Source organism: Oryza sativa, chromosome 5 (assembly GCF_034140825.1).
Source record: "Oryza sativa Japonica Group chromosome 5, ASM3414082v1".
NCBI classification, from domain to species: domain Eukaryota; kingdom Viridiplantae; phylum Streptophyta; class Magnoliopsida; order Poales; family Poaceae; genus Oryza; species Oryza sativa.
The window spans coordinates 23,781,891-23,794,347 of record NC_089039.1 but is presented as its reverse complement, the minus strand read 5'-3'; the positions used below and the strand labels follow the sequence as shown (position 1 = coordinate 23,794,347).

Sequence of the window (12,457 nt, the reverse complement as noted above, 5' to 3'; positions counted from 1 at the left end):
TTCAAATTTGTCCGAGCTTGTAATTACACTGGTGGAGAAACCATCTTTGGTTGGTCGACCAAATTTCACAATAGTCCCGATTCCATTAAAAACCGGGACTAAAAACGATTTTTAGTCCCAGTTTAAAAAATTTTGATCTTTAGTCCCGGTTGGTAACACCAACCGGGACTAAAGATGATTTGTAGTCCCGGTTCATCCCCTATCAGATGTATGTCAGGGGGTCGAGGATCTTTAGTCCCGGTTCATACTACCAACCGGGACTAAAAATTACCACTTTAGTCCCGGTTGGTATCAGATCGAGTGATCTTTACTCCCGGTTGGTAATATCGATCTTTAGTCCCAGTTGAAGTTATCAACCGGGAGTAAATATTTCTCTCCCACATCCGATCGGTTAAGTCCCAGACAGATATTTAGATAAGATTGGAACATCCCCTCTCTTGCTCTTCTCATATCCAATCCTCTTCCTCCTCCCCTCCCCTCTCTTCCTCCCCTCCTCCCCTTCCTCTTCTCCTCCCCTCTCCTTCCTCCTCCTCCCCTCTACTCCGTCTTCCATCAGCCGGCCGGCGGCGGGCGGCGGCGGCGCGGCCGCGAAGGGGGAGGCGGCGGCGGGCGGCGGCGTGGCCGCGCGCGTGGAGGCGGCCGGCGGGCAGGCGGCTGTGCGCAGGCGGTGGCCGGGCGCTGGCTCGATTTCTTTTTTTTTCTTTTTTTTTTGTAAGTTGTGTTTCACTGGATGTATAATTTTGTGATTCATTGCATCGCATGGATCTAAGATGTATAATTTGTATAATCTGTGATGTATTTAATTTGTGTGTAGTTTTTAGGATTTGTGATGTATTTGATTTGTGATGTTGATTTGGGATGTGCATCTCATTCGATTCGGGAGAAAATACATAGATTAACACTAGCCATTAGCAAATCAACAACAAAATAATAATAATAATAAAAAATCTCGAGGAACTGTCGCTTCCCCTCTTTAGTCCCGGATTCCCCCTCTTTACTCCCGGTTGGTGTTACCAACCGGGACTAAAGATCGATCTTTAGTCCCGGTTATTTGAACCGGGACTAAAGATAGCGATCTTTAGTCCCGGATTCGTAGTCCCGGTTGGAAAACCGGGACTAAAGGGGGGTTATCAACCGGGACTACAAACGGTTTCTCCACCAGTGTTATTATCTCATTATTTTATTGAAAAGGTAATGTTGGAACTCTCTTGTGCACATAAAATACTTCATTATTTAATTTTATCGGACAAAAAAAGAAACCTTAAAAGTTAACTTGAAAAAACGAATTTTTATCAAAACAATATTTAAAAGAACAAAATAGACATGTCCATATATAATAGTATATGTCATATATTGACACATAACATGACACTAATATTTATGGGCATGTTCAAATTGATGCTATTTTTAACCATATTATTTTTTTGGATAAAGTTGTAAAAAAAATGACTACATTTAGTTTGTTGTCAAACTTTGGTAAATACATAAGAAATCCTGCCAAAATTTTGGTAATATTGTCAACTTGCCAAAATTTTGGTAAGGTTTATTTTGATAATAATCTAAACAACCCCTATATGTTTTCTAAGTAATAAGTTAGTAAAACAACACCGCCACGTCTCGACTATAGCGTAATGCTAACTCTAGTGACAAGGAATTAGTATAAGTTAGTAAAACAACACCGCCACTTCTCGACTATAGCGCGATGCTAACACTAGTGACAAGGGATCAGCGTATATCTCCAAACGTACAACTGAAGACAACACATATGCATTGTCATATATTGCTAGCTAGCTATCATCAACTCTTATGCACTTGAGATCGTCACATCACAGCTATCGAGCGTGACACATATGGTTATTGTCCGCATTCATAACATCAAATGTATACCAATTTTCTTTTGTGCAATGAGAATTTACGTAGCGCTCTTTTATTTATATATATATATCCAAATAATGGCGAATAGTACTATACAATAAATATCGACTATATCTAGCATGGCACAAATATGTCATTTCAAGGAAAAAAACATACTAACCTCAATCTATAATACACACATTTTTTCTGGAAAAAGATAAAAGCCCCTCTATTTTGTAAAAGAAAAAGAATACACACTCCATCTTTACAAAAACACTCCACATATTTTTCCTTTTAGTTACGTAATTCTTAACTTTTAAGATCAAACTATTTTAACTTTGATTATCAATAATTCTAAAATATTTAATTTAAATCCTACAATACGATATATAGATTAGCAAAAAAATACTTTAATAAAATTAAATGTTTACTTATTTAGTTTTGCATACTATAATATATAAAATCAAAAAAAATATAATAAAACCCATGCCGTTGTCTAAAAATAATACTTCTAAGGTTGTGTTTAGTTCCACGTCAAAATTGAAAGTTTGAAAAAATTGAAACGACATAATGGAAAAGTTGAAAGGTTGTGTGTGTATGAAAGTTCGATGTGACATAAAAGTTAAAAATTTAATGAAAAAAGTTAAAATCTAAACAGACCTAGGAATTACGAAACCGAAGATAGGTAACCTGAAAATGGCAACTGGCAAAGTACTCGCAGGCCAGATACGCCGCCGCCGCGTCGTACGAGCATATCTCATCGCTCTCGCGCGGTCTCGCCGACTCACGACGGGGCTCTCGTTTTATAGTAAACCCTACCGGCGAAGCAGGTGACGGCGGCGGCGCGGGCGCGCGCGCGCGAGACGACGACGACGTCGTGCGCACTGCGCAGCGCAGAGGGGGGGTTTTGCCGAGATTTTCCTAAAAAGGGGACCTCGCCACCGTACCGAGAAAAGAAAAAGAATACGAGGCGAAAACCAACACCTCTCTCTCGTCTCTCCCCCTCCCCGACTCGACTCGACTCGACTCCACCCCCGTCCTCCCCCTCGTCCCGTCCCTTCTTTGGTTTCCTCCTCCCCAATCCGAGGGGTGGCTGGGGCCGCCGCCGCCGCCGCCGCCATCGCCATGGACGGGCTGCACGGTACGGACGGCTGCTTCTCTCCCGGGCGGGCCATGTCGCCGCAGGTCAGGCCCCCCGTCCCGCCCGACGCTGCCAGCGGCGGGTAAGGACCGGACGCCACGATTGGGTTTTGATTTTGTGTTTTTTTTTTCTTTCTTTGTTCTTCTTCTTGCGCGGAGAACACAACAGAAGGAATTATTTCTTTCTCTGAATTGCGGCTTGTTCCTTGTGTTTCTTGTGGTGTTGGCTCTGCTCGGGATGGATGGATGGATTGGATTGGATTGCGGTGGTGGTGGTGGTGGTGGTGGTGAAGCAGGCAGTACTTGGCGGAGTTGTTGCAGGAGCATCAGAAGCTGGGGCCGTTCATGCAGGTGCTCCCAATCTGCAGCAGGCTGTTGAATCAAGGTGAGGAGCTCTGCTCGCCCTGCTTACTGAGTGGATAGCATTCTTGGATCGGATTGGAGTGTTCGTCTTCTCCGATTCCACGGCCTTGGCTAATTTGCTCTTGCTCGTCCCTGCTCGATGATGCGAAACTTAGCTCGATCGGGGTCTATGCGCAATCCTAGTGTGTTTCGTAGGGCTTGAAAGGTTGTAGCTTGATTCTTGACAAGAGACTGTATCAGTGTATCTTTTCTTCAGTGGCAATCAAGTGTTTTCATGTGTGTCCATGCTGATGCCATGTGCTAATGTTTTGCTGCTGACAGAGATAATGCGAGTGTCTGGGATGTTTCGGCAACCCGGCGTAGGGGACTTCGAGAGGTCGCAACCTGCAAGCCCAAATCAGATGCATCCGTCGCACATCGTGCCCAATTTCTGTGGTAATGCTTTTGGTCCATGGAATGGGATGCGTCCAGAGGTGAGCATTAGTTATCCAAGTACACGAACACGCTATATGCAGTCATGTATCGTATTTGATCACTAATCTGCAGGAGCTGTTAAACATTTCTACAAAAGGACTGCTATGTAAAATATCACTGATAAGTTGCGTTATACTTATTAGAATTGCGATATGCAAGGATGGAAACAAATGAATGCGCAAGGTCCTCAATTTATAGGGTGCCATCAATTTAATCCATCAAGGTCCTCTTGAAGTAAAACTGGCTTTTAAAGAGTATTATGTATACCCTTAAAAGAATGATTACTATACATGTCACAACAGGTAGCCTATGGCCATCATATAGCTTTTCTACATCGAACCTCGTGTGGTTTATAGAAGAGGTCAGTGATTTTTATTTGGAATGGGTAACATTTTGATCAGCTCATCTTGACTTTTGTCATGCAAGATCCACTTCTCCCCTGCCGCCTCTTAACCTTTGGACTTCTGAATAAGTTATCGCCACAATACCTGTAAACGTTATATCAATGTAAGACGCGGATTGTTGTTTAGAGTTTATACTCTCCTTTCTCTTTAATATTTCATCCCATACACGAATTCTAAAGTATGCATACATTTTCTTTATATAAAGAGCTATCAAGAACTGCAACTTTCCATGTCTATTTCATTCAGGATATAAGAGAAACGAGTGCAACATTGAAACTTCAAAGTCCAGAAGCTCTGGTGCTTGAGTCGTTAAAATCCTTTTAGAATGAAGAAATTTTGTTATATACAACTATTTTGTATCATTAGCACTGCCCGCTCTGAAAAAACAAATGATGCTATGTATGTGGAACTACCCATATTTGATTCAGAGGATTAGTTTCCTTCAGAAGAAAAGGAAGAGAAGACTTTATTGTGACTTGAACACATAATCTCAGTCACCTCAACATTGTGCTTTACCATAGGGCGCACATTTTTTTTGTTCAGCACTGTCACTTCTGGTGTTAGTTGTTAGACCTATCATGCTCCTAATAGCAGACAATCATCAGTCCAGAGACTCTGATGTAAGTCCCTCTATCTTACAACACTTCCACTGCTTTACAGCAACAGAGCAATGGATGTCGTATTATTTTTCTCATCCTGGCAAAAAAAATTAAAGTTTACCAATTTTGGCTGGCCATTTCTTGGACAGTGTGCCAGTGTGGTCAAAATACTTAGATATCTTCCTTACATAGGCAACCAAACGAATAACCTGCCCTAAACTGTTACTTCTCTTGTCCAAATCATATAGTCTCTGCATTGTGCAAATGCAATGAAGAGAGTGTTCAGAGCTCTAAGTTAAGTTGGTTGAGAAACCTTGACTTTCCATTCTATGTGGCACTACTACCAATACATTCCAACAGAGAATGTTGTTTTTCGTTCCTTGTTTTTCCATGTGCCTTTCAAATTATATTATGCAACTGGATTGGTGAACTTCAATAACATTTAGCAAATCATATGATTAACTCTTAAAATGCTTAACGAATTCTCTCTCTGGAGGGAAATATATGTCGTTTCAGACAATTGAACTGACCCGCTTTTAGGACAATTTGCTTGTCGGAAATGACAAGTAATATTGACCTTAAGGAGTAATTATTAGGAAGTGTAACTATTCTTTTACCGAAGGATGTATTGCCATACTTATTATCAAGATCTTAATTTTTTTTTGCAACTCAATTCTGTATTACGTAGTCGCACGGGAATAAATAGATATGCCTCTTAACAAGAAATTTCATAGCATATTCTTGAGTAGATTTTATGAACTAGGGATGAATAGCATAGCTAGTTATAAGAACATCAGGCTGATTTCCTTACTTCTATGGTTCCATTTCCTGTGGATCTTCAGCTATGTTTGGCCTTCTTGTTCAGTGCTACATTTATTGTATTCTCCATACCCTAACTCCTGTGGCACCTAACCTTGTTATTCTCACATTGAGCAGAGAGTAAGTTTCTCTCAAGGACCAGGTTGGCAAGGAGCACCACAAAGTCCCTCTTCTTACATTGTCAAGAAGATCTTGCGGTTGGAAATACCGACAGATGCTTACCCTAATGTATGCTCTTCATTTTCATATTTGTGTATTTGGAGTTAATATTTACTCACTGTGTTGTGCTTCCCTTAGTTCAATTTTATTGGTCGCCTTCTTGGACCAAGGGGAAATTCGTTGAAGAGGATTGAGGCCTCTACAGGTTGTCGTGTTTTCATAAGAGGAAAGGGCTCAATTAAAGACCCTAACAAGGTAAACAAAACCCACCTTTTGTGGAATATCAATGTGGAACTATGCAGTGGATACGGTTTGTGTGTTTAAATGGCTATTTCATTGTCTGTTTCTATTGTTTGGCAAGCTAACGATGCTCACATGTGGTTCCTTTCATTTCTTAAAAGGAGGAGCAACTTAAGGGAAGGGCTGGGTATGAACACTTGGATGATCCCCTGCATATCTTGATTGAAGCCGAGTTACCTGCCAATGTCATTGACGCTAGACTCGCAAAAGCACAAGAAATCCTAGAAGAGTTGTTGAAACCAGTGGTATGCATATGTGTCTTGAGTCAGTTATCTTTCTTTCCATTCATTAACATCCAAACATCGCAACAAAAAAAAGAGCTTTGTGTTAGTACATTTGCAATTAATAAGTAATAAACTGAACATAGCTTGCTCTTTTCTCCCACTATCATTTTCACAACTTCCATCTTCCTACGGCAGCTGTTTTATCTTAATGTGTTTTGTAGTGCACTACTTAGTACTAACACATTTCTACTTCATATACTTGTCTTTCGAAATCATAATTCGTACGTACTTTTCGTGCCTCTTTTCGAATGCTAATTCTTTCACGCTGTGCTATATAGGATGAATCGCAAGATTACTACAAGAGACAGCAACTCCGAGAACTTGCTTTGTTGAACTCACCACTTAGAGAGGAAAGCCCACATCCTGGTAGTGCTTCTCCATTCAGTAATGGTGGCATGAAACGGATGAAACAATGACTGGATGCTTGTTCCTCCTCCTCCTTGACCCTCCAAGAGAAATCAATCAATCCATGCCTTCACAACTTAAATTTTTCATGAGCAAAGCTTTCATGATGGTGTTGGCATTCGCGCGGCAATCTGTTACTGCTAGAATTTTGATCTCCATGTGACATTTTAACTCATAACTGACAGATGATGGATGAGTAGCGAGGCGAAATCCTCCCCTATGGTTGTATAATTAGAACATTTGATTTATTTATTACTGGTAGTGCTGAGATACTGATAGTGTGAAGAATTCTTAGTTACTGTGAGCTAGAGTACCAGGGATTTGTCTGCCTTGGGTGACTTGTCTGAGCAACATGTTTGCAAGCTGCTATCGAAGCATTTGTCAAGATGGAATATTCTTGAGCCTTACAGTTATACTTAGATTGATAACTATGTCCTCTATGTGCAAAATTTGCTATAGGATACCGAAAGATTGTGCCCTTTGTTGTGAAACACCCGAAGATCGTGTATTTGCTTGTGGACACCGTAAAAAAGTGGTAATTAGTTGGCGGACACTGACCGTATTATTTTATTATTTCTGGTGGAAACGGAGAGAAACTTTGGTTAAAAACAAGTTTGCCCATAGGTCCACTTGTCAATATCTCTCTCTCTTCTTCCTCTCTTTCTCTGTTCATCTCTCTCATTGCACCGCCGCCGAGCTCCGCCGTGGCCATGAAGCAGCATTAGCAGCAGCAGGCTATGGCCTGTTCATCAGAACAGCAGATTGTTCCATGGCTGAAGCACAACAAGAAGTCGCAGCAGCAGCGAAAGGGTACCGATCTTCTCCCTTCTCGCCGTCATCGATGTCCCCCACTCTGTCACCTCCACTGGTGGCAGCTGTCCATGGAGGCGGAGGAAGAGCGGAGGAGGCCACCACCATCGCCGCCACTGCAACGCCAGCCGCACGGAGTTTGGCTGCAGGGGACAACGGCATGCAGGTGAGTGGCCATGGCGAGCATGCTGGGTTGAGCTCCGGGCGGCGTCGTGGCCGGCCAAAAGGGTCCAGGCGGCGCCAGATCCTTGCCAATCTAGGTCAGTATATTGCCGTCCACCCGCGCGCACTCGCCATGGCCAGCGGCAGTGGCACCGGCGCCGGCCTTCCACTCGAAGAGCTAGGGCTTGACGGTGCTGTACTCGACGCGCTCTGGCGATGCGCCGCCGCCGCCGTCCCACCGTCGTCGCGCCTCTGCTCCGCTGCGAGGAAGAAGAAGGGGAAAAGAAAAGAAGAGAGAGAGAGAGAGGAAGCCATGCACCGGGATGCCGCCGTGCGTCGTCACTGTCGGCGGTGAACCCCGGCGATGCGCCGCCGCCGCCGCCCCGCTGTGGCCGCCGTCGCGCCTCTGCTCCACTGCGAGGAAGAAGGGGAAAAGAAAAGAAGAGAGAGAGAGGAAGAACAGTGTCAAAGGGTTATTTTGGTATTTACACAACTCTTTCTCTCTCCATTTCAACCGAAAATAATAAAATAATAGGAGTGTCTAGTAGCTAATTACCACTTTTTACAGTGTCCACGAGCAAATACACGATCTTCGGGTGTCTCACAACAAAGGCCACAATCTTTCGGTGTCCTGTAGCAAATTTTGCCAAAAGGTCTTTCATTGCTGAGTTGCTGCTGATGTTAGGATACAGTGATACACATTAGAAAGCAAGATGTTGATCGTTTGAGGCTTTGAGCTATGGCTAATAAGCAGTAGAAATAATTTATGGATATTTTTTTCTGTATGTCTCCGTTATTAGTTAGTGGTTTAAAAGCTAATGTAAAAAATGGAATATGATTAAGAAAACCTAAAATCAATTTTAAAATTTAAATTTCAGTCGTGGCTGATAAGCTACCAAATACTCCCTCCGTCCCCTACTATAATGGATTTTGAGTTTTTGCTTGCACTGTTTGATCACTTGTCTTATTAAAAAATTTGTACAAATACAAAAAAAAAGAAAAATTATGCTTAAAGTATTTTGGATAATAAAGTAAGTCATAAAAAAATAAATAATAATTTCAAAAATTTTTGAATAAGACGAGTGGTCAAACAATACAAGCAAAAACTCAAAATTCTTTATATTATGGGACGGAGGGAGTAGATGATATGAGGCTTATTCCCCCGTTTAGATTCACAATGCTCTTCTAAACTTTCTTTTAGCTAAGCTGAACAAGGCTTTCAAAGCGAGAAGACGAAACGCCTGCAAAAAGGGAGGAATTTCAAAGTAATTTTGGAGGTATTGGGCTAAATCCTATAAAAGAATGCTGTAAAATTTATGTGATCCAAATGAGTCCTCAACAATTCAGATTTGATATGATACTGTAGACTTGTGGATCATTCTGGTCGCCTGCACTGAAGCAACTCAGCTGCGGCTTACTCCCTCCGTCCCATAATATAATTAACCTAGTACGATAGTCCAAATTCGTAGTATTAGGATGTGCCAATATGAAATACTAAGTTTGTTACTTAGAAGTATAAAAGATTATCCTCAAATTATCTTTTGAAAGTTACACGGACGTTAACTTGTATGTTATTTGTCATTAGCTAAAAATGTCTTCCAACCAAGATGAGTTAACAATGCAGCGAACAGAGCATAACTCTGTTAGTTTTTTTATGGTGAAGTCAGTCTATTTAAGTTTTAACTCATAGATTTGAGAGCGGGGCCTAGCTTGACTAGCAGGGAGCTGCTAGGAGCAGCACGCCTATTTAGTTCGAATCCCTTTGAGCGTATATTTTCTCACCATTTTTTTCTTTATCAATAACGGAAGTCCTTACTCCTTAGTATCTCTATCAATAAGGGATGATAAGTTCCTCAGTTCTCCTCAGATTTACGTGGGTGTTTATATTTACGGCTAACTAATTCTTTAGTTATAAGTAGAGTACTCGTTGACACGTGGTTGATCATGGGATATGTTGGCCCATATTGTCAAATGTGCTAGTAGAAATAGCGTGTCTGTGTGTTTACCGCAGTATTTTTTTCTCAACAATTAGTACTTGCGTTTTAAATCGATCGTCATTCTTTGTTATAAGTCGAAATTTCTATCTTTTGACTAGCAATTTTAGAAATTTATATAGTTTAATAACATGTGGATTATATACTATTAAAATACTTCGCGTGGAGAATATAAAAACCATAAATATTGTGATATTAAACTGTACAAATTTATAAAAACTGATAGTAAAAAAGCTCCCTTTTTTGGGGAAACCCTATATTCCAAACTGCTTTGAGTGAAAATACCACATATACTTACTTACGCCAAATTACGCCGTCGTAGGAGAGGTAGATGCTGTCGAACGAATATCTAGGAGAGATCCCGTTGTTGACGGCTGTTAAATACCAAATTAACGCCGTCAATACCTGCATAAAACCATAAAAGTAAAGCATCCAACGTAGTGGTAGGATTTATTTCTAACCATTTACACAAGTGTTGGTGTATATTTGGATGCGGGTGACGAACCACCAAAGCATGAGCTGAATTACAAGAGGCTCTAGTGTACTTTATTGTATATTAGAATAGGGAGAGAGTAAGGTAGAAGAAATCGGAGAAATCCCGGAGTTGTCGGTAATCTCCTCCTACTTTTGTATCTTGTTAATTACTCTGCTTTAATAGAAATATCATTATGAGTAATTAAGATTTGCTTAGTGAGAATTACTTCTTGGTTAGTTTCTAATTAGCATACATGATCATTATTCACTATAGTCTATTTGTTTATAGTGATTGCTTTAGTGTTTGATCGCCAGTAGTTATAAGCCAGGTACAATAGCAGACTATAAGCCAGCTATAAACATATTTTAAAGAGATAAAAAAAGAGAGAGAAGAGAAGCGGGCTACATATCTGTAGCCAGCTGCAGCACGGACTCCAAGACGTAATATGTGTATGATAGGTGGGACCAGATATTAATAGTGTAGCAAGCAACTATTGTATAAATTGGCTATTACATTGGATATAGATGATTTGGAGTTAGTAGTTGATTATACTATTAAACTTGCTCTTAGGCCATTCACAATGCTCCCATGTGGCATTCAGCCTCACCCCTAGAAACGGAATATTCGTCCCCACGTCGGCAATCCACGCGGCTTGCCCAAGACCGTGGAGCCAACTTTGGCTCCCCGTTCCTCCTTTGTTTCACAGGTGGGGCCCACACTCGTGGGCCGTGTCGTCCTACCGCCCCAAACCCCGCTCGCTTCCACCGCCCGACGCTGCCGGGGAGAGGAGAGCATCGCCGAAGAGGGCATGGCCCCATGCAAGGGGGCGACGGGCGTCGCCGGCGAGGCCACCACCCGAGCTCGCCGGAGAGAAGGGAGGAAGGAAAGATGGACCACTACCATCGTCGTCATTGCTGCCGACCGAAGGCAGATCTAGCGAGCTCGGCGCCGCCGCCATCCGAGGACGGATCTGGCGAGCTCGGCGGCGCCGCCACCGTCGTCCGCCGGGAAGAGGAGAGGGTGAGGCCTGTGCCCAGCGCCGCCGGAGGGGACGGGGAGGGGAGGGAGCCGAGGGAGGTGGCCGGAGGGAGTATTGATCATGTGAGCCGCCGCTCGACCACCCCGCCGCCGCTCGGGCCGTCCCGCCGGCCGCCGCCGCTGCCCCTCGATCCGCGGCGCCAGAAGAGGAGGAGGAGGGGAGGCGCTTGAGCCACCCCGTTGACCAGTTCTGGCGTTGCCGCTCGGGCCGTTCGTGCCGCCACCCTTCCACTGCGCTGCTCCACGCTGCCGCCCGTCCGCCGCGCCGCTCGACGCCGCAACTGGGTGGTTCGGCGCCGCCGCCGCGCCGGAGGAGGAAGGGGAAGTGCGGCGAGAGGAGAAGGGGCGAGGCGCGTGGGCGGAGATGGAGAAGCGCGCGTAGGTGGGGAGCGGACTGAGGATAAGGGAGAAAGAAATGATTTTTTTTATTTGTGTGGCTACTCTTTGAGGCTATGTAGCACTGTGAGACTTGTGGCAAGTATTATTCTTCTTGTGTCTTCGTCCTATGTGACAGCCCCAGGCTGAGAAAAATAGGTGGCGCACTGCTAATCCCCTTAAGGCATCCACAATGTAAGACACTTCTAGAGTGTCCTCGTTAACTGAGGACACTTGTAGAAAAACTCAGCTAGCACTGAAAATTTATTTGTTTGATGCAGGTCGGTAAAGGAGTCAATTTTTTGGGCAGTGCAAGCCACCTTTTTGGAGTCACAATGTTTTTTTGGTCACATGGATAGGTGTCAGACACATCCATGTGAGGGAGTTACTTGTAGATGCCATGTGTTTACTTATAGATGAAGTAGTTGTGATATGACATAGCGTATAGTGTGAGGGTTACTTGTCTATTGGGATAGATGTCAGGAATACTACTCCATTGAGTAGTGCTTCGATCCATGACAGGGATACATGTTACTTGGCTTTCATATCAGTACCGCTTTGATCCATTGAGACACATATCAATGCTACGTGTGATTTACTACCTCCATCCTATTATAATTACATTTCTACCATTTAAATTTTGTCCTAAAAATATTGTATTTCTGATAAGATGGGACGCAACAAATGGAATGTGTACCCAAACCTTTCTTTTAATTAAGTTTACATATGGAATGTGTTCCTCAACCTTCCTATTAATCAAGTATACATATGGAATATACGTATGCAGCATAGTTATTAAATA

The 12,457-nt window shown here is 42.9% G+C and overlaps 2 protein-coding genes and 1 long non-coding RNA gene across 5 annotated transcripts; 2 read left to right on the top strand and 1 right to left on the bottom strand.

Annotated features, from left to right (window-relative positions):
- Positions 1-2,902: 2,902 nt before the first annotated feature.
- On the top strand, positions 2,903-7,232 carry LOC4339126 (KH domain-containing protein SPIN1-like). Of its 2 annotated transcripts, none has more exons than XM_015784274.3 (7): positions 2,903-3,077; positions 3,291-3,379; positions 3,679-3,830; positions 5,771-5,881; positions 5,951-6,067; positions 6,214-6,357; positions 6,675-7,232. In XM_015784274.3, exons 1-7 carry the CDS (start codon positions 2,980-2,982, stop codon positions 6,810-6,812), a joined length of 849 nt encoding a protein of 282 aa, XP_015639760.1. In that variant the 5' UTR covers positions 2,903-2,979; the 3' UTR covers positions 6,813-7,232. The 2 variants fall into 2 exon arrangements, with proteins under 2 accessions (XP_015639760.1, XP_015639759.1); XM_015784273.3 differs by having other exon boundaries at positions 3,288-3,379.
- A 108-nt stretch (positions 7,233-7,340) lies between these two features.
- LOC107281111 (uncharacterized) lies at positions 7,341-10,998 on the bottom strand. Of its 2 annotated transcripts, XM_026025449.2 has the most exons (5): positions 10,229-10,998; positions 10,070-10,141; positions 8,330-8,404; positions 8,093-8,187; positions 7,341-7,754 (listed from the first exon to the last, which is right to left on the bottom strand). In XM_026025449.2, the coding sequence occupies exons 1-5, from the start codon at positions 10,281-10,283 to the stop codon at positions 7,551-7,553; spliced, it is 501 nt and encodes a 166-aa protein (XP_025881234.1). In that variant the 5' UTR covers positions 10,284-10,998; the 3' UTR covers positions 7,341-7,550. The 2 variants fall into 2 exon arrangements, 1 of the variants encoding a protein (XP_025881234.1); XR_010741379.1 differs by lacking the exon at positions 7,341-7,754 and having other exon boundaries at positions 8,047-8,187; positions 10,066-10,141; positions 10,229-10,371.
- On the top strand, positions 10,947-12,229 carry LOC136356506 (uncharacterized). The gene is made up of 2 exons (XR_010741380.1): positions 10,947-11,814; positions 11,937-12,229. It is a non-coding gene; the product is annotated as an uncharacterized lncRNA (long non-coding RNA).
- Positions 12,230-12,457: the final 228 nt, after the last annotated feature.